A 27,640-nucleotide genomic window follows, 5' to 3' on the forward strand; every position below is an offset into this window, starting at 1 on the left:
TTATTTAAGGGCATATGCACTTCACTTTAAAAAATAATACAATTGGGGGCGGAGCAGTCGCATCAGCCCGAAATTCTGTGAAAATCAGCGATTTTCAAGCCTTCCGGTCGCTTATTCACTGAGCTGACTGGGATGAATCCTCGCATCGTTAGTAGGGCTCTCGCGGCAGCACAGCTGGGGCAGCGGAGACTGTCTCCCTGCGGTAGTGATGGCTGAAACATCTTGTGGCCTAGGTAGTAGCGAGGGCGCAAGTGAGGCGGACGATCATCCCGCACGAAGGTCCCTGGAGCCGGAACCCGAGACTGCAGCGAACCACTCCAGATTACATCTCTCCCCCCGCGGTGAGGGATATCCCTGCACCAGCAGGATACCTACCACAGAGTCCTGCAAAGCGTCTCTGAGGACACTCACACCAGCAAACAGCATTTCCAAAATGACGGATGCCATGCTTCAGTCAGCAAGCCCCTCGGCCTCTAGTGGTCTGGCGTCTCACACTCTGACCAAACTAGATGAGATTTTTTCTGCCTTTTGGGACAAAATTTCAGAGAGGATGTACCAGTGGAGCAGACCGTTCCTGTACCTACACCTCTGGCATTCTCATATCACAGGAACGGACGCAAAATGCCGGTCAACGACAGCTCTCAGAGGAGATGGCGGCCACAGGGCCGGCTAAACACAGGCTGAAACGAAGAGCCAAAAACAAAAAGGAGGAAGAGTCTGCGCTAATTCAATTAAGCAGCAACCCTACAAGGGAGATCCCTCGGGAAACCCTTTATTTAAAACAAGAAAATGCAAGAATGGGGGTCAAGGGCTGCGCTTGAACAAAAGAAGTAAAAAGTGTATAAAAATATATATAGATAAAATAAGCAATAATAATAAAATCAAGTAAAGTTCATCCGGATGTATAGAAAAATATAATAAATATAAATGAAATTGAAACAGTCTCACTGGTGTGTAATGATACGGTAATAATCCTCAAGTGTTGCTCCGTCCGTATGGTAGGTAGTCCATATATGTGAAAATAAAAGAGAAAAGAAAAAGCTGCCAATGGTGAAATATTGTATGTCCAGATGTGGTATATATTCAAAGGAAATGTATTTCACTCAGATTTGTTGGAGCTTTAGCCAGCTCTAGGAGAAAAGACACTTAGTGGTTTGATCCCCACTATCGGATGTACTTAGATGGTTGGTCCGTCTATCCGGCTTGGGATTCCTGTAGTGTAGGCTAGGACCTACTCAGATATGCGTTGTTCTTTAATGCTGGGGAGATAGGTCCGCCTTTCTGGTATTGGATGGTAGATGTCCACGGAATATATATAAAACAGCAAATAGTGCTCTCAGTGTGAACAACAAGGTAATATATTTAAAAGAGTTATACTTACAAGAATAGAGCAGACAGGTACTGCTCTATTGCCACAGCGCTGGTGGAATTATCCCCACCTAAGGATTTCTTTTGACGGGATACACTCCGAATAAAAAATAAAAAATAGAAGGATAAAAAGTAATAATAAAACTATAATATAATAATATAAAAAATATAAAAAATGCCAGGAGTAGAAAAAGTGTAAAATACAATAAAAATAAGTATACAATTGGTCCTAGTATAAAAGGTAACCAAAAATAACTTTTATTGATTAAAATACACTTATTAAAACCATTTACGCGTTTCACCTTTGGGGTTTTCTCAAAATGGTAAAAGAACAGTACACCTGGCAAGGAACTGAATATATAAGTTTACAGAGATTGAATATGGCGCCAAAATTTGAGTGCACCAATCACAAACGAGTATTAAAAACGAAACTTTCATTACATTTTAAAATAACATTAAAACCATATAGGTACATTTATATGAGCCTAATTAGGCTTAAGAGATTTAAATATTGCTAAAACGAAGCTTTAAAAAAAGGTATTAAAAGGATTTTAAAAGGATCTCATTACTTTTGGACCCGATCATGTGATACATCTCAAAACAACATTAAAACCATATAGGTACATTTGTATAAGCCTAATTAGGCTTAAGGAATTTAAATTTTATTAAAACAAAGCTTTTGAAGGGATTTAATTACATTTGGACCCGATCACATGATCGGGACACAGCGCACATGCTCAGATCGTCTAATGGGCGAAAATACTTCCTGGTATAGGCGGAGTGCTCAGTGGTCGGCCAGGAACACAATGCTCTATGGCAAATGAAGTCCTGCCGGTCACTATAGTAAAATACATGCTGGGAATCTAGTTTTACATTTTAAAGGAGACATAACTAGAATATAAAACCATATGTTGAAATACAGGCTATTTATACATAAGGGTTTTTATAGAAACAAAGGATGTCAGGATATTTTATGAATAAGAACATTGATATAATTATGTGATTGAAAATACTCTACAGAGAAAATAAAAATAAAAATTAAAAATTGACAAGTCGTATAATTTTACAAAATAAAAAGTTTGTTATGTGATGAGGGTTATTAATTAAGCATATCATAAAAAATTGTGCAGGTCAAAATCTGCATTAAGTCCATTTGGTGTTAGGGTCTGTAATTTATAGACCCATTCCATCTCAGTTTTACCTAATATGTTTTTATATCTCCTCCACTCCAAGGTAAGGAGCATTTTTTTATTCCCATATATTTTAGCATTTTGGGATCTTTATTATGAATTAAAAAATGTTTAGATAAAGAATGATTTAAATAACCGTTTTTTATATTCCTACAATGCTCACCAAGTCTGATTTTTAAACATCTAGTGGTCATCCCAACGTATTGGAAGCCACACAGGCATTCCAATAAGTAGATGACATTCTTGGTATTACATGTAATGAATTCTTTTATTTTGAAAGTGGTTTTGGTTTTTTTTGAGGTAAATTCTATTATTTTTGGTGGCATTGTAGGATCAGCTGTTTTACATACAATACAGTTCTTACATTTGTGAAAGCCTAGAGATTGGGGAAAAAAAAGATACAAGATTATTTGATTTGGTTTCTTTGGTGAAATTGGTGGTTAAAATAGATTTAACGTTAGGAGCCCCTCTAAAAATTATGCTCGGCTTTTCTGGAATAATTTTAGAGAGTTTTTCATCTTGTTCTAAAATATGCCAGTGTTTTTGGATAATCTTTTTTATTTCTTTACTTTTGTTGGTATAGTTGAGAATAATGGGAAGAGATATTGAGTCATTTTTAATTTTGGGTTTATACTTTAAAAGCTCATCTCTGTTTTTATTTTTTATCTCATTGATATTTTCAAGTAGGTCTTTTTCTGGGTAATTTTTCTCTATAAATCTATTTTTGAGGGCATTGGCTTGTTCTTCAAAGTTTTCTAGTTCTGTGCAATTTCTGCGTAATCTAAGGAATTGGCTTTTCGGAGTGCTGTCGAGCCACGGTTTGTAGTGGCAACTATTTTTATCGATTACTGTATTGACACAGACTTCTTTAAAAAGGTTTTTGTATTTATTTCACCATTTTTAATAAATATATTGAGATCTAGGAAATGTATTTGTTCTCTACTAAATTCATGGGTTAAAATTATGCCCCTGTTATTAGTATTAAGAACGTTAAAAAAAGAAATGAGATTGTCCTCCGATCCATTCCAAATAAAAAAGAGATCATCAATATATCTAAAATATGAGACCAGGTTTGCCCTTAAATTATCTCCGTTGTAGATAGCTGTAGATTCCCAGTCTGCCATAAACAGATTGGCGTAGCTAGGGGCAAACCTGGTACCCATAGTAGTTCCTCTTCTTTGGAGGTAAAAGGAATCTAAAAACCAAAAATAATTATTTTTTAAAATAATATTAATACCCTCTAGAATAAAATCAATTTGTTCTTCTGGAATTCTATCTTCCTTTGTTAAGATATTTTTAATGGCTTCACATCCAACTTTATGAGGTATAATGGTGTAAAGTGATTGGACGTCGCAAGTGACCAAAATAAAATTGGGGTCCCATTTAAAATCATTTAAAAAGTTTAAAAGGGACATAGAGTCTTGAAGGTAAGATTTCATTTTTTTTAACGGCAGGTTGTAAAAGAGTGTCTATATATTGGGATAGGTTACATAAAAGCGAACCTATTCCCGACACTATTGGTCTGCCTGGTGGATTAGTAGCATTTTTGTGTATTTTTGGCAGGAAGTATATTACCGGAATTTTTGGAATTTTTTTATTTAAAAAATTATACTCTTGTTTGGTTAAAATAGCTTGGGATACGCCTTTATTTAGGAAGATTAAAAAGAGGTTCTGAATGATCTTTGTTGGGTCTGATGAAAGTTTCTCATAAACGTCAGGATCATTTAATTGTCTGTGCGCTTCTTCTATGTACATGGCACTAGATAAAATGACTAGACCACCACCTTTATCAGCAGGTTTTATCACAATATCATTATCGTCTTGTAGCTCTTTGAGTGCTTTCTTTTCTTTATTTGTTAGATTTTGTATATCGTATTCTTTGGTCTGTAACTTGTTTAAATCCTGTGTGACTAATTTCTCGACGACAATTAGAGGGGCAGTTTTCATAAATGCTGGATAAAATTTAGATTTTTCTTTCAAATGCGTATTAATAATGTGTTTTTTTGGGGAGGAGGAAAGAGATAAAATAGCACTATTGTCAGTGGGATTGTTAAAAGTAGAATTTTCTTCTATTTTTTCATTGAAATAACGTTTTAGGGTTGCTTTCCGGACAAACTTATTAATGTCAATAAAAGCCTCGAAGGATTTAAAAGAATTGGTTGGGGCAAATTTAAGGCCTTTGTTTAAAACCGATAGTTGTGTTATAGTGAGAGTGAAACGAAGAGCCAGCCTTCAATTGTGGGCCAGAACACCACAACTCCAGGCGAGGCACAATACTGTATATTCCTATGCACTGATCCGATCCTCCAGCGACACATACCTCTGCCAACACCTGCCTGTCACCTGGTACTCTCTAATATCCAGGCCTCCTATGCCCCAGAAGCCTGTTGTTCTATGGAACAGCATTAGGTGTCTAGAAAACACCTGCCTAGCATGCTGTTAATATACTATAAAAAGGTGCATGTATACTCTTGCCTACAATAGTCTAGCTTCATGTTTCATGTTGCTCGCCATTCAATGTTGGGTCGCGATGAGCCTGTATGTTTCTATTTGCACTAGAAAAAAAAAATACAATTATGTTTCATATCATGTGTCAAATATTTGTATTAATTGTATTGCTGTTTAATATGGTGTGATGTGTATTGATATGTGCTTTTCAGTTTTAATGTAATGCCTTGTAGCTAACATGTATTTTTTCTATAGGATGTTTAGGAAATTATCTGCTGTTAACGTCTTTGCATCAAGCAAGCGGATAGTGTTAAATGTTGAGGTTAACAGGGGCCATTAAACAGTAGCCACAGGGTTATAAACCAGTGATAAAGTAGTAGTTAGTGACTTTCATATAGATTAATGAGAGATGCTAACTGCTATTTAGCGACTGGCTTTAAATATCAGTAGCCAGTAACTTTGCAACTTTGGTGAGTAACAGGTAGCATTTAAAATGTAGCACAGTTTGGCCAGTAAAAAAAGTACAATTATTGCAACCTATTGAACTATTCCTATGAACTCCTGTGACACAAGTTGAGTTGACATCTTTGCTGATGAATGTACTAGGAAAACCACATCAACCAAAAACTGAGAATTATGTAACCGTGTAAACAGCTGCTGGAAAGCCCAGAACTATTTGCTAATTTGAAAATCTGCACACCCAAAGGCTTACACTGGAGTCTCAGATGTAGCACAGACTGCTATATCAGTATACTGTTTGGCAAATTGGATAAACTTTTTCTAAAAGAATTCGTATTTGTGTCATGTTCTCACTTGTTGATTGGGATTATGTGCCTTGTGTGATTCTCACATCAATCAAGGAATGTTTATATGAAGTATTTTAAAGTAAAGTTTAACTTTAAATTAATTCAAGTATACAGAAGAGATAATGAGGTACATTACACGATAATAAACATGAGTCTCTATGTTAAATTCTTTTTCAAATCTGCTATTATTACTGTACGTTACCTCTCTGAGTATCCATTCTTTAAAATGTGAGTGACATATTAGTTATTAGTATACATTATCTCCCTGAATATCCATACTTAGAAATATGAGTGAGATATCAAATATGTAATAACAATAATATTAATGGAGAACTAATTCACTGTAAATGAGAGTCATACTGTTTGGGGATATTTACAGGCACAATAAATATCACTAAATAAGTCTTATATTAAAATATTAGTTATTATGCCATTGTCACATTTCTGATTATTTTTATTTCATTGCATTATTGTTTTCACTTCTATTGTGGAACAACAACAGTGTAAGGTCAAGGTCAGTAAGACTTGTGAAAGAGAGAACAACTTTGTAGTTGTATCTGCACTCACTCTTAGCTCTGAGTGGCTTATAACTGGAGCAATTTGTCTAAATGACTGCTGCTATAAGACAGCCCACCGGCATTGTCAATCAAGCACGTGGAAATCTACCTATCTGAACTACAAAGAACGTACTCATATGACTGGAGAACAGATTATCTCACATTCCTGAGTGTTAAAATCCCACATAACCTGTCCAAGTTGTATCATCTTAATTATTTAAACTTAGCCAGGAAGTTACTGACAGCATCCAAAAATGGAGGAATAAATTTACATCATGGTCGGGTTGCATAGCGGCTGTAAAAATGGTAATATTACCGAAGTTACAAAATTTGTTTTGTCAGCTTACTTCCTCTCAATCCAGAAACAGATCAATTTATTCATATGACAGGGGGAAAAACCGAGGGTAGCCCTGACCACACTGTACCACCCCACACGTATGGGGGGAATGAGTCTCCCTAACGTGCAACTGTACTACAAAGCAGTGGTTTTAGCTGGTCTTTTCTCAATCAATCACCTCACCGACCCATCCCAGTGGGTCTTCATAGAACAACACTGGTTACCCTGCCAAGACATCAAAACTGAGGTGTGGCTATTACCCCACCAAAGGGAAAATACATCGCAAGCACTCCCCGCCACCAACACTAAAAATTTGGGACGCCTCACGCAAACACATGTGCAGCTGCCACCCAACCCCCTTTAGATCCCCATTAAGGCATTAGCATCTATCATGCCTGACTTTAACTACAGGGTTTGGAATAGATGTGGCGTGTTCTATCTATACACTCTCCTAGATAAGGGTAAATTGGCCACATTTGAACACTTAAAAGGCAGTTACACACTACCGAACACCGCACACCACTCTTACTTACAGTTGACATCTTAGTGGAAGTCTCATATACCGCATTTCAAACCACAGGTTAGTGTTGCCCTCACGGCTTTTGAAAAGATTTTCATGGCATTGGCATCGGTAAACAAACCCATCTCTACTATATACGCGCTATAAAATCCTTTGCCTGCGTACAATTGTAGGAAAAAGACCTGGGACAGACACTACCGGAAACGTCCTGATTAGCCTCAGTAGGCATATGCAGAAGTTTGACATTTTGTGCTTCCCACTTAGAACTAACCCGTAAACTTTTTTATCGTTGGTACATGGTCCACACACACCTTGCAACTATGTGACCATCCATGCCACACACATGCTGGCACTGCAAAAAACAAGTTGGCTCATTCCTACACACATGGTGGAATTGCTCAAAACTCCAACCATATTGGAGAGATGTCATATCACTAATACAACAGCACACCTCGGCTAAAGTACATATATTCGAGACCACATTCCTTAAAGTAGTATATTCGAGACCACATACCTTAAACCTGTTAGATATTTAATTTTCCACATACTCATAGCGACACAACACTTCATTGCAAAAATCTGGATATCGCAAAATAACGCATCTATGCGAGAGCTAATCCGACATATCTCCCAAATTGGTAAATACAAATCCAAAATAACTCAAGTACCGAACCGCAACAGGTGCTGAAACACCCAACCTGAACACTTCTGATCAGGCTAATATGCACACCACAATCTACACATGAACCTAGGAGGATTCCCCGGGAATTAATGTCACTCCTAGTTGACCAGCACAGACAATGACTGAAGGCCAGGAGGGAAAAATGACCATGGGACCGAGAGACCACATCCACAGAAATGATTGCAAAACCCTTACGCTGGAAAACCCCCACCCCCCCACCTTTCACTGCCACTTTTCCCTCTCTACCCCCTTCTCTCTTCCACCTGGGTTAAAGCGTTCTCAGTTGGAACGAACCTTCCGAGGAACAAACATACGCAATGTGTCATTATACTAGACCAAACGCACTAATGCTCACAGATGTAGAAACCACCAAGACATGAGACACAACCTAATGCTGCTCCTAGACCCCCCACTAGAGGTGATAATTTACTCATGGTAGCCCAGTAAGCCAGAAAGCCACCCTGATACACAGCTGTTAAACTAAAGACACAAAGCAAATTCAGGGGAGGAACAAGCAACGGTCATTTATAGCCTGGTCACCAGCAATTCATTAAACCCACGTAGACATGTAGCATGCCCTATCCCCGCTTGGACTTAAGCAGCAAAGCTGTGGGTATCACTACTGGTTTCATGTTCAACAAAATATTGAACAAGGTAGTGAGTATTTAACCTATTGTGTAATGACGATGCATGTTTGTACTATGTTAAAGCACTTTTTGATCCCCCCTCCCTTTTATCTTCTGTACCCCATCTCCGCTTCCTTTATGACAAAATAAAAATCGTCAAATTGAAAAAATATTGTTCACAGTACTTATAGAGCAGTTCCACTTATCTAATGTGATGAGGACAACTGCTACAGAGATATCATCCTATGATGGACTGTGGTTTATGGAACAAAACCATTTGAGCCCTCTAAGACCAGAATGAGAAGCAGATTATGACACACAATAACACATGTGCGCAAACTAAATTGGAGTAAAGGTGACACTTTAGATCTAGCATAACCGAGGCATTTATTTATTTGCAATAATAGCTGCTTCACCATTCTATTAGTGTCCATGCTTTTATGTTCTATAAGTGTTCTTTGAGTAACCCATTTAAGACCAGTGATATATCAGGACTCACTATCTCACTAAAAAGGTGGGAAAAAAATCTTCCCTTGAAGATTTACATCTAAATTATTATGGTACTTATTGCATATTATATTTAATATGGGAATGTTACATATTTTTTTCAATGTACTTATATGACCAGATTTAAACACTTTCTGAAGACACAATCACTTTAATTGGAGATAACCTACAAAGTGTAATAAATATGCATAATACTGATAATTGCATACTGATGTAAACAGAAAACTTTAGAGAAAAATCTCTATGTAATATAAAATATACAATATGAATTTACTAATATTTACATTATTTCGTATTTCGACAGTAAGTTCCCCATTATCAGTGCAATGGCTGTGTTTGTTTTACTGGGCAAGGTGGCTGTATGCCCTTAGCCTGTACCCTTGCATGGAGCAATTATTTATTTTTGTGGTCATCATTGCATTCACAGCCAGAAAATGTTGGCAGAGCTTTCAGTACCCATTATGTTTCTGAGTTTTAATTGTTGAAATCCCACCAGGGCTTGCCTGGTCTACAACTATTTCTTATTATCACTTTTTGTTTTATAACTCATCTGGCCCAACGAGTCAAGGGCGCCCCTTCTCACACCCCTGCTATGAGAATTTGTTGATGGTATTCTCTTGGTGCAGTAGAAGGTAACTCATGTTACTGTTTTGTCCTGTGCCATGTCTGTGAAGCATCTGACCCTCTATCCCTGATATAGTACTATGTAAAGATTGCAAGGAACTTACACACTTTAAATTGCAGAAGCACACTGTGAAAATCTATAAAATTATGTATTGATGCCTCAATTGACACTTAATTACCTTGTATTCATTTCACAAAGGAAAAACTATTACATTACATTTAAACATACAGAATAAATACATGTTAGCTGTAGTAATTTAAGTCTTTCCACGATAGTAATTTAATTATTTTTACTCTTTGTTTCTGTAGGGTGAACGTGGCCTCGACGGGAGCAAAGGAGAAAAAGGAGAAGTGGTATGTTTAATAATTATATCTTCTCATTTATACATTGTTATTTATAGGTAAAATATCCCATTATCACGGAGTTCGAAAAAATGTCAAGGCAGAAGTGCTATATTTCATAATAAGTCTATTCAAAGATAGATGACACTAAATATGAGAACATATATCAAGGTATTCCTATACTGAGTTCATCTACAGGTTCATTAATCTCTCTGTGTCATCAGGACTGAATTCAGATTTTTCCAGGGCCTAATTTAATTGGTGTAACCTCACCTCTGTTTGCCGGGGTTCACAGTCTTCTCTTCATTGTACAGCCTTAGTTTATCTACGTAAAAAAATAAAAATAAATTCAAAATAAAACTGCACAGAAGTCATTTCAGTTTCTTTATCCTCCCCACGGTACATTCCTGTAAAGAAATATCAAAGTGGTTTGCAGAACTGAAGATAATCATTTTAGCCAGGGTGTCATTATTTTTACAATTTATTGATTGCAATTAGTTCATCTCAGGAGATATTCTTTCTTTGCAGACTGTGATAAAAATACTTAAATAAAAAGATGTCTGAAAAAGAGTCATTGTCAATAAAATAATCATAAAATAAAATAAGTGTATCTTTATATAAATTCTATTGCCACAGAATTTTATGTTAACCTAGAACATAAGATGACTTGGAGATAAAAATCATAAAATATCTACTCTCCTTAGATGGTATTATAGTTTTATTTGGAAATTTAAGTCTTTTTTATATATATATATATATATACACAACTTAATATTGACATAATTAATAATTAATCTTACCTATCATTACAATATTTTAATTACATATATATATATATATATATATATATATATATATATATATATAATTAAAATATTGTAGTGACAGGTAAGATTAATTATTAATTATGTCAATATTAAGTTGTTTATTAGGATGTATGGAGCAAGCTAAAATACATCCAAGGGGTATTTTTCAAGAACTTTGAGCATGTCCTAAGTATAGTCACACAAAATTAATCTCATTTCATTGTACCTCATCAACAGAAATGTTTTTTATTCACTGTAAAATTAATAAAGATGTTGTACATGGTTTGGTTGTGCATGTACATGGTCTTAATCACAGATTCTATACTTGCTGTATTTGTATTGGTTATTAGGCTTTTCGGTAATTTCCTAATGCGATTACCAGATAATGGAACTTGGTAGCAGCATTACAGGTTAAAAAGGAAAAAAAATCTGACTCTTTGAATCTTAGACTGTAAACAGTAATTGCTTAACCAAATAAAATAAGGAATGGGGGCAGGGTCTGACAGCCATGCTGAGTGGTCACACATAGTGTGAGCTCCAAGCAAAAATGGGCTTTTCCAGTATTATACACCGTGAACCCAGTACATCTTGTAGTAGAGCTAACAAGCACTCACCCGAGGCAGTTCTGGACTTGTCAGGCTGCTCGACTGCTAACCTAGTCCGCTTTGCTGTGGCCTGCACGTGGATGTGGAAGGGGAGAGGCGGCTGATCTCTCAGCTGAATTCACTGCCAGAACGAGTACTGGCGCAAGGAATCCACGTTTCCCCACCCCGCCAGTGATGGTTATTCTGGCAAAAGCTCAGTGGATACTGGCACTAGACTGTGGGGGTGAGGGGGGGGGGCTGAGAGCCTGCAAACTTACCTGCATACAGCCTGCCATACTGCTTTGCACAAGATGGCGGATGCACCAAATACCCCTGCCACTCGAGACCCGCTGGATTCAATTGAGGTGCGTCAGGATTGGATCTTCGCTGCTTTCTGGTTGAGACTAGAGAGCAGAATAACCGGGCATGAGGAGAGAACTGGAGCCCTCATCCGCTGCATAACTCACCATCTGGTTGCCACTGCACCAAGCTGGGCCTGCCCCAGGGGAAGATATCAGCATCTCCAGGCTTGCATCATGGGTGTGTCAGGCCCCGACCTGCCAGTGCTTGCCAGAACTCCGAGGTGGCCGGGCTACACTACCGCAACGCCAGGATGAGGGTCATTAGGGGATAAACCCCAGTGCGTCACCTACTTCACCAGAGGAAATGAACACCATGCCCCATTACACTTTGCTCCTATTAGGACATTGATCACAGTGCTGTGAGCATCAAGTTCAGTAGGAATCCCATGTGGGCCCTTCTTGCTCCCTGGGACCGGTGGAGTGGCCTGTTCTGGCTAACTGGGACCGTGTCTAATTGTGGGGGTAGGAAGACGAGCACGGGTGTCGGTTGACCACATGTGTAACGGCACACATATGCATTGTGGTCCACACTAGGCCTCCCCCTTAACACCATATTATTAACCCCGGTTTCTTTGGGTTGCCCAGCCTGTAGTCATCTGTTTTATAGGAAAACCATTGAGAGAATAACAATATGAAAAATGCATGGCACTTGTATTGCTTCTCTTAACAACTGCTCAATATATATATATCACTAATAGACCAAATACGATAGTATAAAAAAAACATGTGTTATTAATTATTAAAACATGATCAATGTATTATGCTGCCCTTAAGACTAATGATCAACATTTTTCTTTTGAGATAGTCCATTTTATAGTTATTTATGATACAGGTTTTGCCTGACAAGAAAACAGAGATTGTTGAGCTTATTCAATAATAACTAGGGGTAGGGGTTCTCATTATAATGCAAAATAGAAGGAAGGAGGAAAAAATATTTCTATGTTTGTGATCATATAAAGAGGAATACAGGTTAAAACTCAACTCTTTTTATTCAAGATATAAAAAATGTGTAATAGACTGCCACGGATGTGCTCTCTCTCTCTCTCTCTCTCTCTCTCTCTCTCTCTCTCTCTCTCTCTATATATATATATATATATATATATATATATATATATTCAGCGACTGAAAATAAAGTATCACCTGAAGCTTAGTATCAAGTTTAAATTAGCATGTTACAACTAACTGAAATATAGTTGCCATTAGTATGTAATACTTAGAAATGCTATTTAATCTGTCCATCATCTTGGAATGTAAAATATGTAAAGTTATATAAGCAAAAAATTCAATAGCTAAATACAAAATAATTGCACTCAGGGATGTCCAAAACTAGTGTACTTCTTAAAAATCTAAAGTGAAAATGCCCTAACACAAACAAACACTGAGTTAACCTTGTGCCTTCGAAGGCACCTATCTACCAAATATGGCATAAAGTAAAGGAACTAGATGTCCATAATAACATTTTGCTAGTGAAATAGAATCTCATAAAAGATTATATTTCAAGAGAAAAAAAACCTATTCCCAAACTCCAGCTATTCCCAAACTCCACTGACGATGGTCGGAAGTTCATTACATTAGAAAAGTAAATGCATCTTAATCCTGTTCTATTTAGAGTTTGGAAATAAACAGCCCCAGATGCACTCTCATGGGAGGGGACTGACTCTCCCAAGCATTCAGTGTAAATACGATATTATTACTGCTGATTAACATCATGCCAAACCAACCCCTCTTTTTCTGTCTCCATATCTGGTAACTCTTTCTTTCTCCCTTTAGAAACAATATTGGGTCAAGGATCTCTGCTAGGTCTACAAGAGTCAGTCTTTGAAGCTCTGAATTTCCCCTACATAACTCGTTTTATGATAACATATTTGGTTTCTAATGCCACCTCAATGTAAATGATACCTAAATTAACCTCATCTCCTCGAACATTTCACACTTTCTAATATCTCTCAACTCATTCTGGAATTCCAGTCAATCAGCGAAATTTAACCTCTCTAATCACTTTCCCTCCTTTCACTTCCTCTCCATTAACCTACTGACCACTCGATACTATGCAAGCATACATCCTCTGTGTAATTTTTGAAATTCCATTTAGAATCATTAAGCCCTCTTTTGGTTCTTCCACCTGTATCTCAAAATATTGTTTGGACATATCACACTTTCAAAAAAACAGAACCACAAAACTCTTCTACCATGTCAGCAACTGCAACCTTATTTGTATCTATTCTAATTAGATCGGCCTAAATTAACTGCAACCTTATCAAAATGTAATACACAATCATCATGTCCCTCATATATTATTCTTCTTCATTCTGCTGCTTCAGTCTGCAAAGTTATTCAGTGAGTGTCGCTCTCATCTGGAGTAAAATGTAAGTTTCTTTCCATGACTTAGGATGCCTACCACAACTCAGCGCTTTCATACATCTCTTCCCTTAATACTAATTACTTTGGCAATGAAACCTTTTACCATTAATAAGAACTAAGACTCATAGCTCATTAAACCCTAGTTTCCCACATACAGCCATTTCCTGAACTGCCTCTGAGCTTAAAGGACCACTCTAGGCACCCAGACCACTTCAGCTTAATGAGGTGGTCTGGGTGCCAGGTCCCTCTAGGATTAACCCTTTTTTTTTATAAACATAGCAGTTTCAGAGAAACTGCTATGTTTATACTGAGGGTTAATCCAGCCTCCAAAACCTCTAGTGGCTGTCTCATTGACAGCCGCTAGAGGCGCTTGCGTGATTCTCACTGTGAAAATCACAGTGAGAGCACGCAAGCGTCCATAGAAAAGCATTGTAAATGCTTTCCTATGCGACCGGCTGAATGCGAGTGCGGCTCCTGCCGCGCATGCGCATTCAGCCGATGACGTCGCAAGGAAGAAAAAGAGGAGGAGTAGAGCTCCCCGCCCGGCGCTGGAGAAAGAGGTAAGTTTAACCCCTTCCTCCCCCAGAGCCCGGCGGGAGTGGGTCCCTGAGGGTGGGGGCACCCTCAGGGCACTCTAGTGCCAGGAAAACAAGTATGTTTTCCTGGCACTAGAGTGGTCCTTTAACTCTTTGCCTTGTGACCTTCAACTATCTCCATTTCCAAATACTCCCTGAAGTCCTATTACCTCTGCACCGTAGCTAATACAGTCCCCTGCTTTCAGCTATTATTCGAGGATGCTACACATTCTTAGTTGCACCTAAAGTTTCCCATTTGCTAATTCTATTTAGATTCCCAATGTACTGGCATAGCTTTCAAAACCGAATGTATTGGTTTTTTTTCAGCATATCAAACTATAGTCTGTTAATACTGAACTTTTTGAAGGAATCACTTGACAACTTTCACCATTTCCCCTTTGTGAACAGCCATCTTCTTGCAACTTCTGTTTGTTTGTTAGTTTTCTGACTCAGTGTTCAGTATTTGAAAGCGTTGCTTTTCAAAATGGAGTGCTCTTTATGCCTTCTCTTTTCTAAGGCACTCCTACTTACTAAAACTAAGAGAGACATGGTACGCGATTGTGAAACGCAACAAACTGTGTAGAATAGTTAGCACTGTGTCAGATAACTGACACTCCAACCACGGGTGCAAGAAGATGGCCTTTTTAGAAAGGGGAAATGGGGAAGGTGGGCAAGTGACTTCTTTAAAAAAATTAATATGTATAAATGAAAAAAATATGACATGGTATTATAACATAAATGTTATATTGAGTTATTAAAACATGTAGATTCTCCTTTAATAACCTAGTGAATATATGTGAATATTTTATGAACATTTGTGTGCATTCTATGTAAAGTGATTTTATACATGGTATATGATTCTTTGATAGATGCTCTGTGGGCTACAATATTTAGACATAAAATGTGCAACAGAACAGAACATGCTTTCCTAAAGTATTTTTATCCTTGCCATTACATTACAATTAAATTAGCTGCCTCTGTGCCACAAAATTTGTTTTTCAATTATTACTGCCTACTAAACACGCTGCTGAAAAGTTAATCATTCACTAGTAATATGACTTAGTACTAAATCCCTATGTGGTTGTATTAACTATAGAGAGGATGTCCGAGTAATAGAAAATCAATGACATACGGCAATATATTTTATTCTCTACTACAGATGTAACAAGGGCGCCTGATATTAGGTAGTAAAGTACAGTAAAATAGGCATTTAGTAAATGAACCTCTGACAAGAGGCTAAAACGGTATGGCGGCTAGAAATGTATTAGAATCTGAGATGTCACAATAACACCATAGATCAGAATGAACTATATTGCAATACACCATTTATCAAGTTCACATGAATACCACAATAGTAACTAAATTGCTTTCTGAGCCGTCATGGCTGAAAATTGATTCAAGTATTTATATTTTATTTTACGCTCGTGGCAAACTTTTACTAGCGGAGCTGCTATCTTTCATAGGAATGCAAATTCCAATATCCATATTAAACTATAAAGAGGAGAGTAATATTAAATGGCTTGGTTTCTACACCTCTCTAGAGGGACCCAATGCTCCAGGCAAGATAATTTCAGCTTCAAGAGGTTTCATGGTGTTATCATCTGAATTTCCAAAAATAGCCCTTTTTGACTATCTGTAGTATCTGCTAAGCTTTGCAAATGGGTCTTGATTTCTTGAGATGGGCACCTTTCTCCAGTTTGGAATTACTTGTTAATTATTTACAAGTGCCTTAACAGCTGTGTCAAATTTTTAGGAGACTTGAGACATGGTGGTTGATGTCATGGATATAAGTTAGCAGTTGCTGCCTGCATTTTTTTTTTAAATTTTAATATTATTGAGATGAGGTTTCCCAGTGTAGTTTAAGACGATCTGCATTTATTAAAATATCTATATTAAAATTTTTCTGTTAGCAGTTTTTCAATTGCTTACACTTTCTTCTTGTTTTATTTTGTCTTGAATTTTAAACTGTTCAGAGAAAAATAAGTAAATAAAAATAATGTATGCCTACTGTCAGAAAATTTCTAGAAGTGCTGATAATTCCACTCGTATCCAGTGCTTTCAGTACATTACAGACCAAATATAGTTTGTGCTAAAATAACAAAATGCATCTCCATATAATGTAATTGTATTGAAGTGACAACTTTTCAAAGTATTTTGGATTTATATGGTTCGGCAGTTGTTTAAAACTAATATGTAAATATATATTTTTTTATTTCTTTGTAAAATTAGATAAAAGGCCTTAAAAGTAAACAGTCTAGTAAAATAGTTTCTGTTCATGAATTCATTTAATAGATGGATCATAAACTTAAAGAGAACTTTTCGGATCATAAACTTAAAGAGAACTTTTCAGTTCAAAATTTCAGTATACATAAGCAACCATCAATATTTTTTGCAAAAAAGTAGGTTATGTATCCAAATTACATTTTAGGTTTTTGAACAAATAAACAATTTAAATGAGAATTAGACTAAAATTTGCCACAACAGCATTTTATCTAGTGGGAAATGTGATCATTGACTCAATGTCTATAACTAAAGCTGCACTGTCAACCACCCCTCTCCCCATCTAAAAGAATGAGTCTTTATGAAATACTCATTTTGACTGTGTTGGAATTTCACTGAAATTCCAAACCAGTCAGGACATATAAAGAAACAAATTAGAGGCTACTTAGTCTCTATATTTCTACTCTGCCTGACTTTCTCAGACTCAGGGAATTGGCATTGTCTATGGAGGATCTCGTGGAATCCCCATAAACCTCAATGCTGAACTCTCACACATGCACGAGTACATCAGAGACATCGTCTCTTGGGGCTTTAAGAAGAGCAGCATGAGAAAGATAGTGGTGCCCACGAGAGAGAGGTTCAGTTAAGTTATCTCATCTTTACCTTCCTCTTGCAGCACCTGGTCCACCAGTGGCGACGTTACATTGGGTGACTTTGACTTTGCAAATTCGACAGTGCCACTTTAAAGTCTAGATCCTAAAATGATGGGAAAGTAAGATATAGATGAAAAAAGCAGTTTTTTGTGCCCAATTATAACAGTCTCATAAGTACAAAAGAAATTAAAGATCATAAAATGCCCGTTGATTAGGTCAGTGGTTTAAATTGGGGTTTGATGACATAATGTATGAAAAATATGTAAGGATTGCAAGGGAACATACTAAAGAGGTATTATGTGACCTAAGCACAGCTCATCTATTTGAACATCAAAGGCTGGGGATATTTTCTCAAATTTGCCTCCATCTTGAACACAATTGTGTGAGTGCCATCAGGCAACTAGTGACACTTCCTACTTAATACCTTAAATTTGTATAGGTCTTTACACTTCAGCCAGACACTTCTAATGTTTCTCATAGAGAAGCACTAGATTTAATGATTCTTGTGAAAAGCATTGGATTGGTGGAGCAAGCTGATTGCTGCACATGTGCAATATGACCTCAATACCACTCTATTAAAAGAATCGGATAGCAGTGGCCCCTATTTTGGGGTCCTGTCTTGCCGTTTCGAACATGGAACTGTCCCCAACAAGCATAGCTTGAGTTCATCATTATATATTGTTTGGTTGTGTCACCCAAGTTAAATGTAATGTTAATAAGGGATTGTTCTGGGTGATAATAAATAATATTGGATCCCAAACTGGGGACAAGTCACCAGGTTCCCACTACAAACGGGAAGCTCAGTAATATGAATTAAAAAAGGAAGACTGCTATGATAAATATAAAAGTATTTTTTTGTTACCTTAGAGTGTAACTTTAGCAACACATATAAGATGGAATCTGGGGGACAAGTAGAAGAAATAATTTCCTAAGACAAGTCAAATAATGCCTGGTTCTTTCCTGGTATGTATATATTTTAAATCACTTTGTCTTCTCTAAATGTAACAGAAAGGAAAGGAAGACAGTAGATAAATAGCCTTCCAGTAAACAATAAAGTCAATAAGTAAAAATTAAAAAAAAAAAAAAAAACACAATCAACTATCAGTGAGGGGTATATAATGGGCTGAGTAAATGGGTATTTGGTTCTTATCTGTGATCATATACTATCAGAGTTCTTTGCAAAAGTTAGAATTATTATTTATTCAAAGTGAATTTCAAATTTAAGGCCAAAGAAGCTGAACTGAGAAACTTCTTCCCCTGAATGCCAGACAATTCTCACCTTAACCTCTTAAGGGCAGAGTAAATTGCGCAAGTTACATACAAGCCCCCCCCAACCAAGAATTTGCACTATGTCTTTGTTCCACCATAATTTAGGGGTTTCTCTTTAAATGCCCTCATACATATTATATATGGTTTTTAAAGTACATTACGTTGTGTTAAAAATGGGGGGGGGGGGGAGCATGTTTTACATTTTAGCTTAATTTTTACACATCCAGTGCAACTAAAGATAAAGAACGCAAAATAGATTCACTCCTCAGACCTGATTGTTAAATGCTGCATATATCTAGGACAGGGATAGGCAACCTTCAGCACTCCAGATGTTTTGGACTACACCTTCAATGATGCATTGCCAGCATTATGGCTGGAAGAGCTTTGTGGGAGCTGTGCCAAAGGTTGCCTACCCCTGATCTAGGATTTACATAAATATTTCTGTAGTTAACAATAACCCTATACCAACCCCCTCAACATAAGGCCAATAGTTATTCCTATTACTATGGTTACACTACCTCTAAATGTATACCCACCCTAACCTTACCCTAAACTTAACTCTACACTATCCCTAACTCTAAAACAGCATTAACCCTAACCAGCCTTAACCCGTACCTTAGCCTAAAACTAAACCTACACTAACCCTAACCCTACCCTAACACTAAGGAGGAGCTTCTAGCCTAGAATCACTGCAGCTTGGCATTATTCGCTCAGCTGCTGTGTTCCCAATGCATGTAAGTGTCTGTATGCAGCACTCACCTTTAGCACTGCATTCAGCTCTCAGTGAGCCTGGGGCTACTAAATATGGCCCCAGCTGACAGAGGAGATACCCAGGTATCAATGAGGGTTTAACCCTTCTCACACCAAAATTTCTAGCAGGGCATTTAATTGCCTATTTAAATGGCCGTAGCAGCATTCACTTTGAGTAGCACATACAGTGCATCTCTCAGTCTAGGGCCACTAAACATGGGCCAGCTGACAGAGGGATATCCCTGGTACTCCACTGTCTGAGCAGAGATTTAACCCTGCTCACACCAAAACATTAGGATGTGTCATTGGGTCCTTTAATGGCATTCTAACATCATTATGTGGTTAATGAATAACCCTTGTTGTGTTTTTATTATTATTATTATTATTTTTTTTTTGAAGAAAGACCTTGTTTCTTTGGAAAATAGTGCAACACATTAATGTATGCTAAGTGAGACAGATATTCACTATTGTTATAGGATAAAGACTAGATTGTTAGGTTAACGTGGAACTCGACTTGACCTTAGTTGGCTAAAAAGTGATAAACTTCATAATTATATTGTGTGCATCTGATACTCCCCTGAATAAATTTTGTTAAATCGGGAATGCTTACTAATCCCATATTTTCTGTACATTTGGACAATATTATTATTATATTACTAGTACTAATGATAATAATATCCATAATGCCAATGTTGAGTTTCTGATATTGAAACATACAACAGAATCAATCACATGTTCATAGCATATATTTTTTTTTCTTGCATTGCTGAAGAGAAGAACAATCATAACAGACAATACTTTTGTCTTGTGAGCCTGAGAAGAATGCATGAGTGATGTGTCTGCATGACAGGGTAGTATGAATTTATAATGTGGCTCCATTTGTTTTAATAGGCCCTGCTAATGTCATTATTTGCATTTTGAAAATCATGCTATGGTTTTGAACACCTGTTACAGTTATTGCATTAAACAGATGCACAGAGAAGGAAAAAAAAAGCAGGAGTATATGAAATTTAAGCAGCCTCTAAGTAATTAGCAAACGTTTGTTGTAGAGAAAATTAATATTGAGTACAGTTATTCTGCTGAAATATTTAGACACCTGCTATTATATATGACCCTGCAAAATATTACCCTGTTCCTTCTAAAGTCTGTGGCTGGTCTGACTATAGAGCCTCTTTCACTGCAGATAAACCACAGAAGGTCTGTGTAAGATCTCTTTTGTGTTTGCAAATGTCAGCCTCCTACTGAGATTCACTACTCGAAAAATCATTAAATGTCAGTTTCCTACAACAAACCAATGTGCAGTATTCTAGTCTAATTTAACCCTTACAGTGCCTGAGAGATATCAATCATTCTATTTTCTATATAATACACGCTGTGAGAGACTCAAGGGCAATATGTAAATATAAATCAACATTATGTAAGCCTTTTTAATTCAGCCAAGGATTGTACGGCTTGAACAAGAAAACGTAAGCTCTGTTATTACTTACTTGATTCTTGTCTTTTGACGCCATCTTGTATTTGTGTATTTGTGGCACTCTCAATGCAAAATGCATTTTCAAAAATGTAGCCATGGATAGGACTTCCTTGCTAGAGCAATGTAAGAGCTAATCCATATATCTCAATAACATGAAGAAAATGTGAAACATGAACTTAGAAATGTATTGTATTTCATCATTTTTGGTATTTGTGTTCACAACTTAGTGAAATTTCCAGACAAAATTGTGAAATAGGCCAAAAAGGTGCTTCAAAAATGATCAATAAAATAGTACATATCTCCTCACCCCGCAAAAAGAAATAAAATAAAGTCGAATTTCTATCTTATTCCTATCAGAATTCCTGTAGAACCTAATGAAGATGTGGGACAGCTATGTCAGTAAATTGAAAGATACCTTAAAATAATGTAGCAGCAACATGCATTCTACGGGGAACAGATGAGAATATTTTTTGAGTGGATTTTTTTAAAGAACAAACATGAATGACTTAACCTTACAAAAAAAAAATAACCGTGCTTGGTTTTGATATATGATATTTTAGATTGAAAGCAGGTTGCACCTGAGCATGCTTTTTTGCCTTTTCAGTCTGGTCATAACTCAATGCCTTCTGAAAAATCTCTATAACAATGAACCTCAGTACGAGGTATACACTTGAGACCACGAGTATTAGATGTGGAATGTTGGTGATATGAAAGAAGGACAGTGCACAATGTTTATTGTTCAGACAGTCAGCAATGCCGCTGAGGCACCAGTGCACAGCTGGCTCTCAGGGACATGCCAGTGATGTATAGGGATTTTGTTAAAGAATAAATGTCCCAATTTATTTGCACTTATGTTTCACAGTGTTTGGCTAAATAAAAACATCACATTGCATGACTGAAACTTGACTTACAATATATGCCGCAATGGTTGCAAAGAGGTAAATCTACTATTTGTTGACTGTAACTCCCATGGTGCTGAACCAGCAATGCATCATGGATGTTGTAGTTCAAAAGGAGCCGGCCATCTACATATCCTGTATGACTGAATGTTCAGTCAATACTTAAAGGGACACTATAGTCACCAACACAAATAAAGGGACACTATATATCAAAACTGCTTCATTAAGCGAAAGTTGTTTTGGTGACTATAGTTCCCCTTTAGCACTGCCCTGTGATGAGCAGTCTTTGTCTATAGTTTTAGCAACCAGCAGACTGAATATTTTAGTTTTCCCCAAAAAGTAAATAAAATAAAAAAAGATTTACATAAGTTCTAACCTCTGTAGCTTTTAAGAATGGGTCCGGTGTGGAATGTTCTTGTGAAGTCAGACTTATTGTCGGGTTATTTACAAGCAATGAATTATAGTAAGAGATTAAATAACAAACTGTCCACTAAAATTCCATAATTGAATATATATATATATATATATATATATATATATATATATATTTCAGCTTCTCTTTCAGTTGAGCTATTTCTAACCTAATATTGGTCATTTTGTTTTCGCTCTATCTATCCTAATTCACTATTGAAAAAATATCCACAGGAAAGGTAATTGCCATATTTTAGAAGGAACACACTGTGGTGCATACAAAACAAACTGTGGTAACAGTGTTATACATTTGTTCCCATTATTATGTGTTCAAGCTTAGCATCTTGACTGCCATTGCGCTCAATTTACATATAATTATCCTCCTTTATTAACAATTAGACCCTTCCTTCTGGGAACACACACCTAGAACAATATACACATTAAAACTCTCTGAGATTACATAGAAACATAGAATATGACGGCAGATGGGAACTATTCTGCACATTTATTCTGCCCAATTTTCTAAATACTTTCATTAGTCCCTGGCCCTATCTTATATATAGGACAGCCTTATGCCTCCATGCATGCTTAAACTTCTTTACTGTGTTAACCTCTACAGCTGGACGGCTTCATGTCATATTGCTTTCTGTTCTTCTGCTAATAGGAGTGTTTTCTTCTTTGTCTTGTCGCTATGTGTATACACTGTTAGGAAGCTGTAAGTCTGTGTTACTTATTCTGTTTAGAAACATAACATACTTTTATGGTATTGGCTATTTAAATTAGTGTCCCCATCATGAGATTAAGTTGAGTAGAAAATATTTAGATACTTAGATATATTAGAAATATATCAAATTGAAAAGTTTACCAACCAAATTCTATCGCCTAAATTATGAATGGATATATGTACATGAGATATTGGTGGAATACATTCAATGAAAATAATAAAAACGGCATACACAGAAAATGACAGTGGAAAACTATGGTGACAAAGAATAAATGAGGTGTAGAATCTCCCAAGCTCCAGTCAGTACCTGATTGTTGCAGGGAGATGAGGAACAGATAGATTCGGTATTACTTGGATCTGAGTGTGTGAAGTGAGATAGAATGAAAGTGAGGGTAAACAGTGAGCATAAAAGTGCTCCCTAACTGTATAGAGCAGAAAAGATCTCAACATTTCCATAAGATGCTGAAAAGGAGAATCCACAATAGCAACCAAAATAAAACCGGATACCCCTGTGACCAATAGTCATAAGCAAAATGTGTGAGTAAAATGAGAAAAAAACTCAATCATAATCTGAAAAGGCTATAATCCATATATAACCTAAACAAATAATACATAAATAAGATAAAAATCAGTCCCAATGGACTGGATATAATATAGCAAATGTTTAGTATCCGTAAGATGTAAAATAGCTGTAATACCATACAAAGTTTCAACTTATAACCATTGCTATATAACATCTCATAGCATCACATGCCTGTATTGCATACTCAGCTCATTCCTCTAAAGGGATTAACAGGTGTATTAGAATAACAAGTGAAACATAAGAGATTTAGGATGGAAGGTTTGGAGTGCACCATCCTGGCGCACATGTGGATGTGCCTAGGCACACCATAAAGCAGGCCAAACTGACTATTTTGCCCCCTTCTAGGTCTGTCTGGACACATTTGTGTGAGTTGGGATTAGTTTATAATGTTTTTGAAGAAAACAGCTGTATAAACCTAGTTTTTATTAAAGCAAAAATATGTATTTTGTACCTCTTTGCTAAATTAGTATTTTTCAAGCGAGGTTTAGATAGTAATTTTCTCTTTGTGCACATTCCAATGTAATGTGCTGCACATGCTTGTGCAGGTGCAGGTTTACCACAACCCTTCTCGATACTCTACTGGGCAGCAATTTCAAAATTTCAAAAAGATTTTCCTAGTCTTGACATCAGAAAATATAGATTTTATTAAAGACAGGAGGCGAGTATTATGCATTAACTTTCTTTACTAAACTCCAGCAGCAAAGAATATTTCAATAAAGTTTAGTGAAACAATAAAATAAAAAAGTAACTGCAATTGAATATCCAATAGCCAATCAGCATCTGGCGTAGTTTATATATAGGGAATGACCCCCAATCCTCTTCCTCTTTCGAGCTGCGACTTTAGAGAAGTAATCCAATCGAATCAACTCCTAGAACAGGTAAATACTGGAAAAAACTCCAAACTGATCAAAAAGCTGAAATACAAATAAGAGGGTGGGTTAACGGAAGGGATAATACTCGCTTCTTGTCTTTAATAAAATCTATATTTTCTGATGTCAAGACTAGGAAAATCTAGAATTTTATAACAAGACAGGAGGCTCATATTATGCTTGTTAAAAGCTAAATAAAAAAAAACATATAATATATATCTAAACAAATTATAGAATTACTTTTGAAACATGCTTGTTAGGTCTAAAATAAAACTTTTTAAAAGTAGATTCCGAAGACAAATCTGCAGCTTTTAATAAATCTGACAAAGAGCCTCCTGCTTGGAAAACTTTAGTAGACATAGCTCCTCTGGAGGAGTGAGCTCCAGATATATAAATATCAATGAAGCAAAAAAACAAAGTATATACACTAAAAAAATACACGTATACTGTGATAGCTCCAGGTGAACTTCACAAACTTCACAAATATAAATATCAATACCTGCCATAGACATAGTTTGTCTTACCCATCTGGCTAAAGATGTAGAAGTGACAGGGAGAAAAGGTTTTCGAAAAGAGATTAGCAATTGAGATAAAATAGTATAACTTAAGGAGCATTAAGCTTGTAATTCTGAAGACAGTTAACCACACATAAAAGAGGGTGATCAGAAAAAGGATAGAAAACTGAATGTAGGTTAGTTTTAGTATGTCTAACAATAGAAAACTGAACCCCATCTGGAGTGTATTGTCTATTATTGAGGTCCAAAGCCTTGATAGGCTTAATTTTAAAGATAATGAGTAATTAAAAATTAAGGGAAACTATAGTCAGCAGAACAACTACAACATATTGAATTTGTTCTGGTGAGTAGAATCATTACCTTCAGGCTTTTTTCTGTAAAAGCTGTCTTTTCAGAGAAAATGCAGTTTTTACATTACAGCCTAGTGATAACTTCACTGGCCACTTCTCAGATAGCTGTTAGAGATCCTTCCTGGGTCATGGCTGCCTAAAATGCATCCAATAGAGATTTTCCTCATAGAGATTCATTGATTCAATGTATCTCTATGAGGAGATGCTGATTGGCCAGGGCTGTGCTTGAATCATGCTGGCTCTGCCCCTGATTTGCCTCTTTGTCAGTCTCAGCCAATCCTATGGGGAAGCATTGTGATTGAATCAGGCTACCACTTCTGAGCAGACTGCTTGTTTTTCTGAGTCTGACAGCATGCAGAGTTACAGCTTCTGGCTTGAATACAGTAAGATTTTTAATATATTTTTGGAGGCATGAGGGGCCCAGGGATGCTAGATGGTGGTTTTAACACTATAGGGTCAGGAATACATGTTTGTGTTCCTGACCCTATAGTGATCCTTTAAGTACATGTGCTAAATCGGAATGTATGGGATCCACAGCCCATTCCATGCACCAATTAAGCCAACTTTTCCAGGCTGATCCATAACTTGCACAGGTACCGAGTGCCCATTCTTCTGAGAGAATGTTTCTAGTTGAATCTGAAAACTCTATATTAGATATACGTGATGCTATTAGTGGTAATTTGTCTGACACCACAAGTGGATAAAGGTTCCAGTCCAGATTGCAAAGAGAATCCCGATGCCATCGTATGAGTCTCGGATAATCTATCAGCATGCTGAGAAGTTGATGGAACCACGGCTGTGAGGGCCAATGAGGAGTCGCTAACACTAGGGTTGATCTCTGAGACCTGCTTTCAACAGAACCTGAGATATCATCGCAAACGGTGGGAATGCATAATTGACTCCGTTGTTCCAGCATTGAAGAAACACATCTTGATCTAATGCTTCTGGTCTGGACGCCAGCTGAAGAATTTTTATTAACTGACGATTGAGATGTGACGCAAAAAGGTCGCATTGCAATGGGCCCCATAGGGAACAAAGGTGTTGAAAAATGCTGGGATCCAGCATCTTGTCACCGTAATCCACTAGGAAATGGCAATTCATGTTGGACAGGCCGGAAAAAATTTCTGCTCGCAAAACTATGTTGCGATCGAGGCTAAAATGGCAAAATTCTTTGGCAATGTCTGCTAGTTGTTTGTATTTTGTGCCTCATAGCCGATTCACGTAATGAATCGCTGAAATATTGTCCATCTTGAGAAGGACACAACAATTCAATTTTTCTTTCGCAAAACTGCGTAAGGCGAAGAACCCTGCCATGAGCTCCGGGCAATTTATATGCATGCGTGTCTCTGCCAGAGACTATTTGCCCCCCATGGATTGTTCTCCGCACTGGGCACCCCAACCCATCTAACGCACATCGGATTCTATTATTAGATCTGGAAACTATATGAAAATGGCTTTCCCGGTCCATGTTTGAACATGATCTAGCCATCAGAACAGTTCTGTTCTTATATCTGGAGTCAATGCGATTTCATCTAAATATCACAGGTCATTGCGTAAATGTTCTCTATTTATCCTTTGGAGGGCTCTGTATTGTAGAGGGGCCAGAAATATTGCTTGAATGGAAGCTGATTATAGGCCTACAATCCATGCTAGAGATCTTTTTTTTTTTTTATATCTTTATTCAATTTTTAGACATAATATAGACATAATGAAAATCTATCATTATTACAAAAACAGGCATACAATATTGTACAGTATTCTTCTCTGTTTTAGTATATTTCTTAAATAATTATTGCTCTCACATATAAATTCGAAACTACAACATTATTATCTGATTAAGTTATCTATATGTATTATTTTTAATAAAAGGTTTATTTCATCTGAAGGTGCATCATACCCATTCTTAGTTATCAATTTTTATATTCAGACGAATCTACACTAGTCCACATTGTATTTATACATATTACTTTTACATACAATTATTTTCGCAGTAGAGTATATATTGAAAAAGAAAATAATGCACAATAGGATCTCAGGTGATTATCAATGCACTTACAGTCTATTTTACTCTATGTTGTTAGTTCAACGTTCAGGATTAGTCATTGTTTTGTCTACTCAATTGGTTTACCCATTCTTCCCATATTCTGGTTGTTTTAACTCTTTGTCCCAGGACTTTATTAATATTTTTTTCCATATTAGTTTGGCATATTAATTGTTTGTGTATATTC

General features: G+C 36.7%; 1 protein-coding gene across 1 annotated transcript in view; it reads left to right on the forward strand.

Moving 5' to 3' along the window:
• Positions 1 to 27,640, forward strand: part of LOC134586239 (collagen alpha-1(XIX) chain-like) — a 378,704-nt gene that overhangs the window by 283,504 nt on the left and 67,560 nt on the right. Inside the window, exon 12 of the mRNA XM_063441732.1 lies at positions 9,975 to 10,019. Within this exon, the coding sequence (XP_063297802.1) occupies positions 9,975 to 10,019 (45 nt within the window). The remainder of the gene's footprint in view (positions 1 to 9,974; positions 10,020 to 27,640) is intronic.

This window comes from Pelobates fuscus, chromosome 2 (genome assembly GCF_036172605.1).
Source record: "Pelobates fuscus isolate aPelFus1 chromosome 2, aPelFus1.pri, whole genome shotgun sequence".
NCBI lineage: Eukaryota > Metazoa > Chordata > Amphibia > Anura > Pelobatidae > Pelobates > Pelobates fuscus.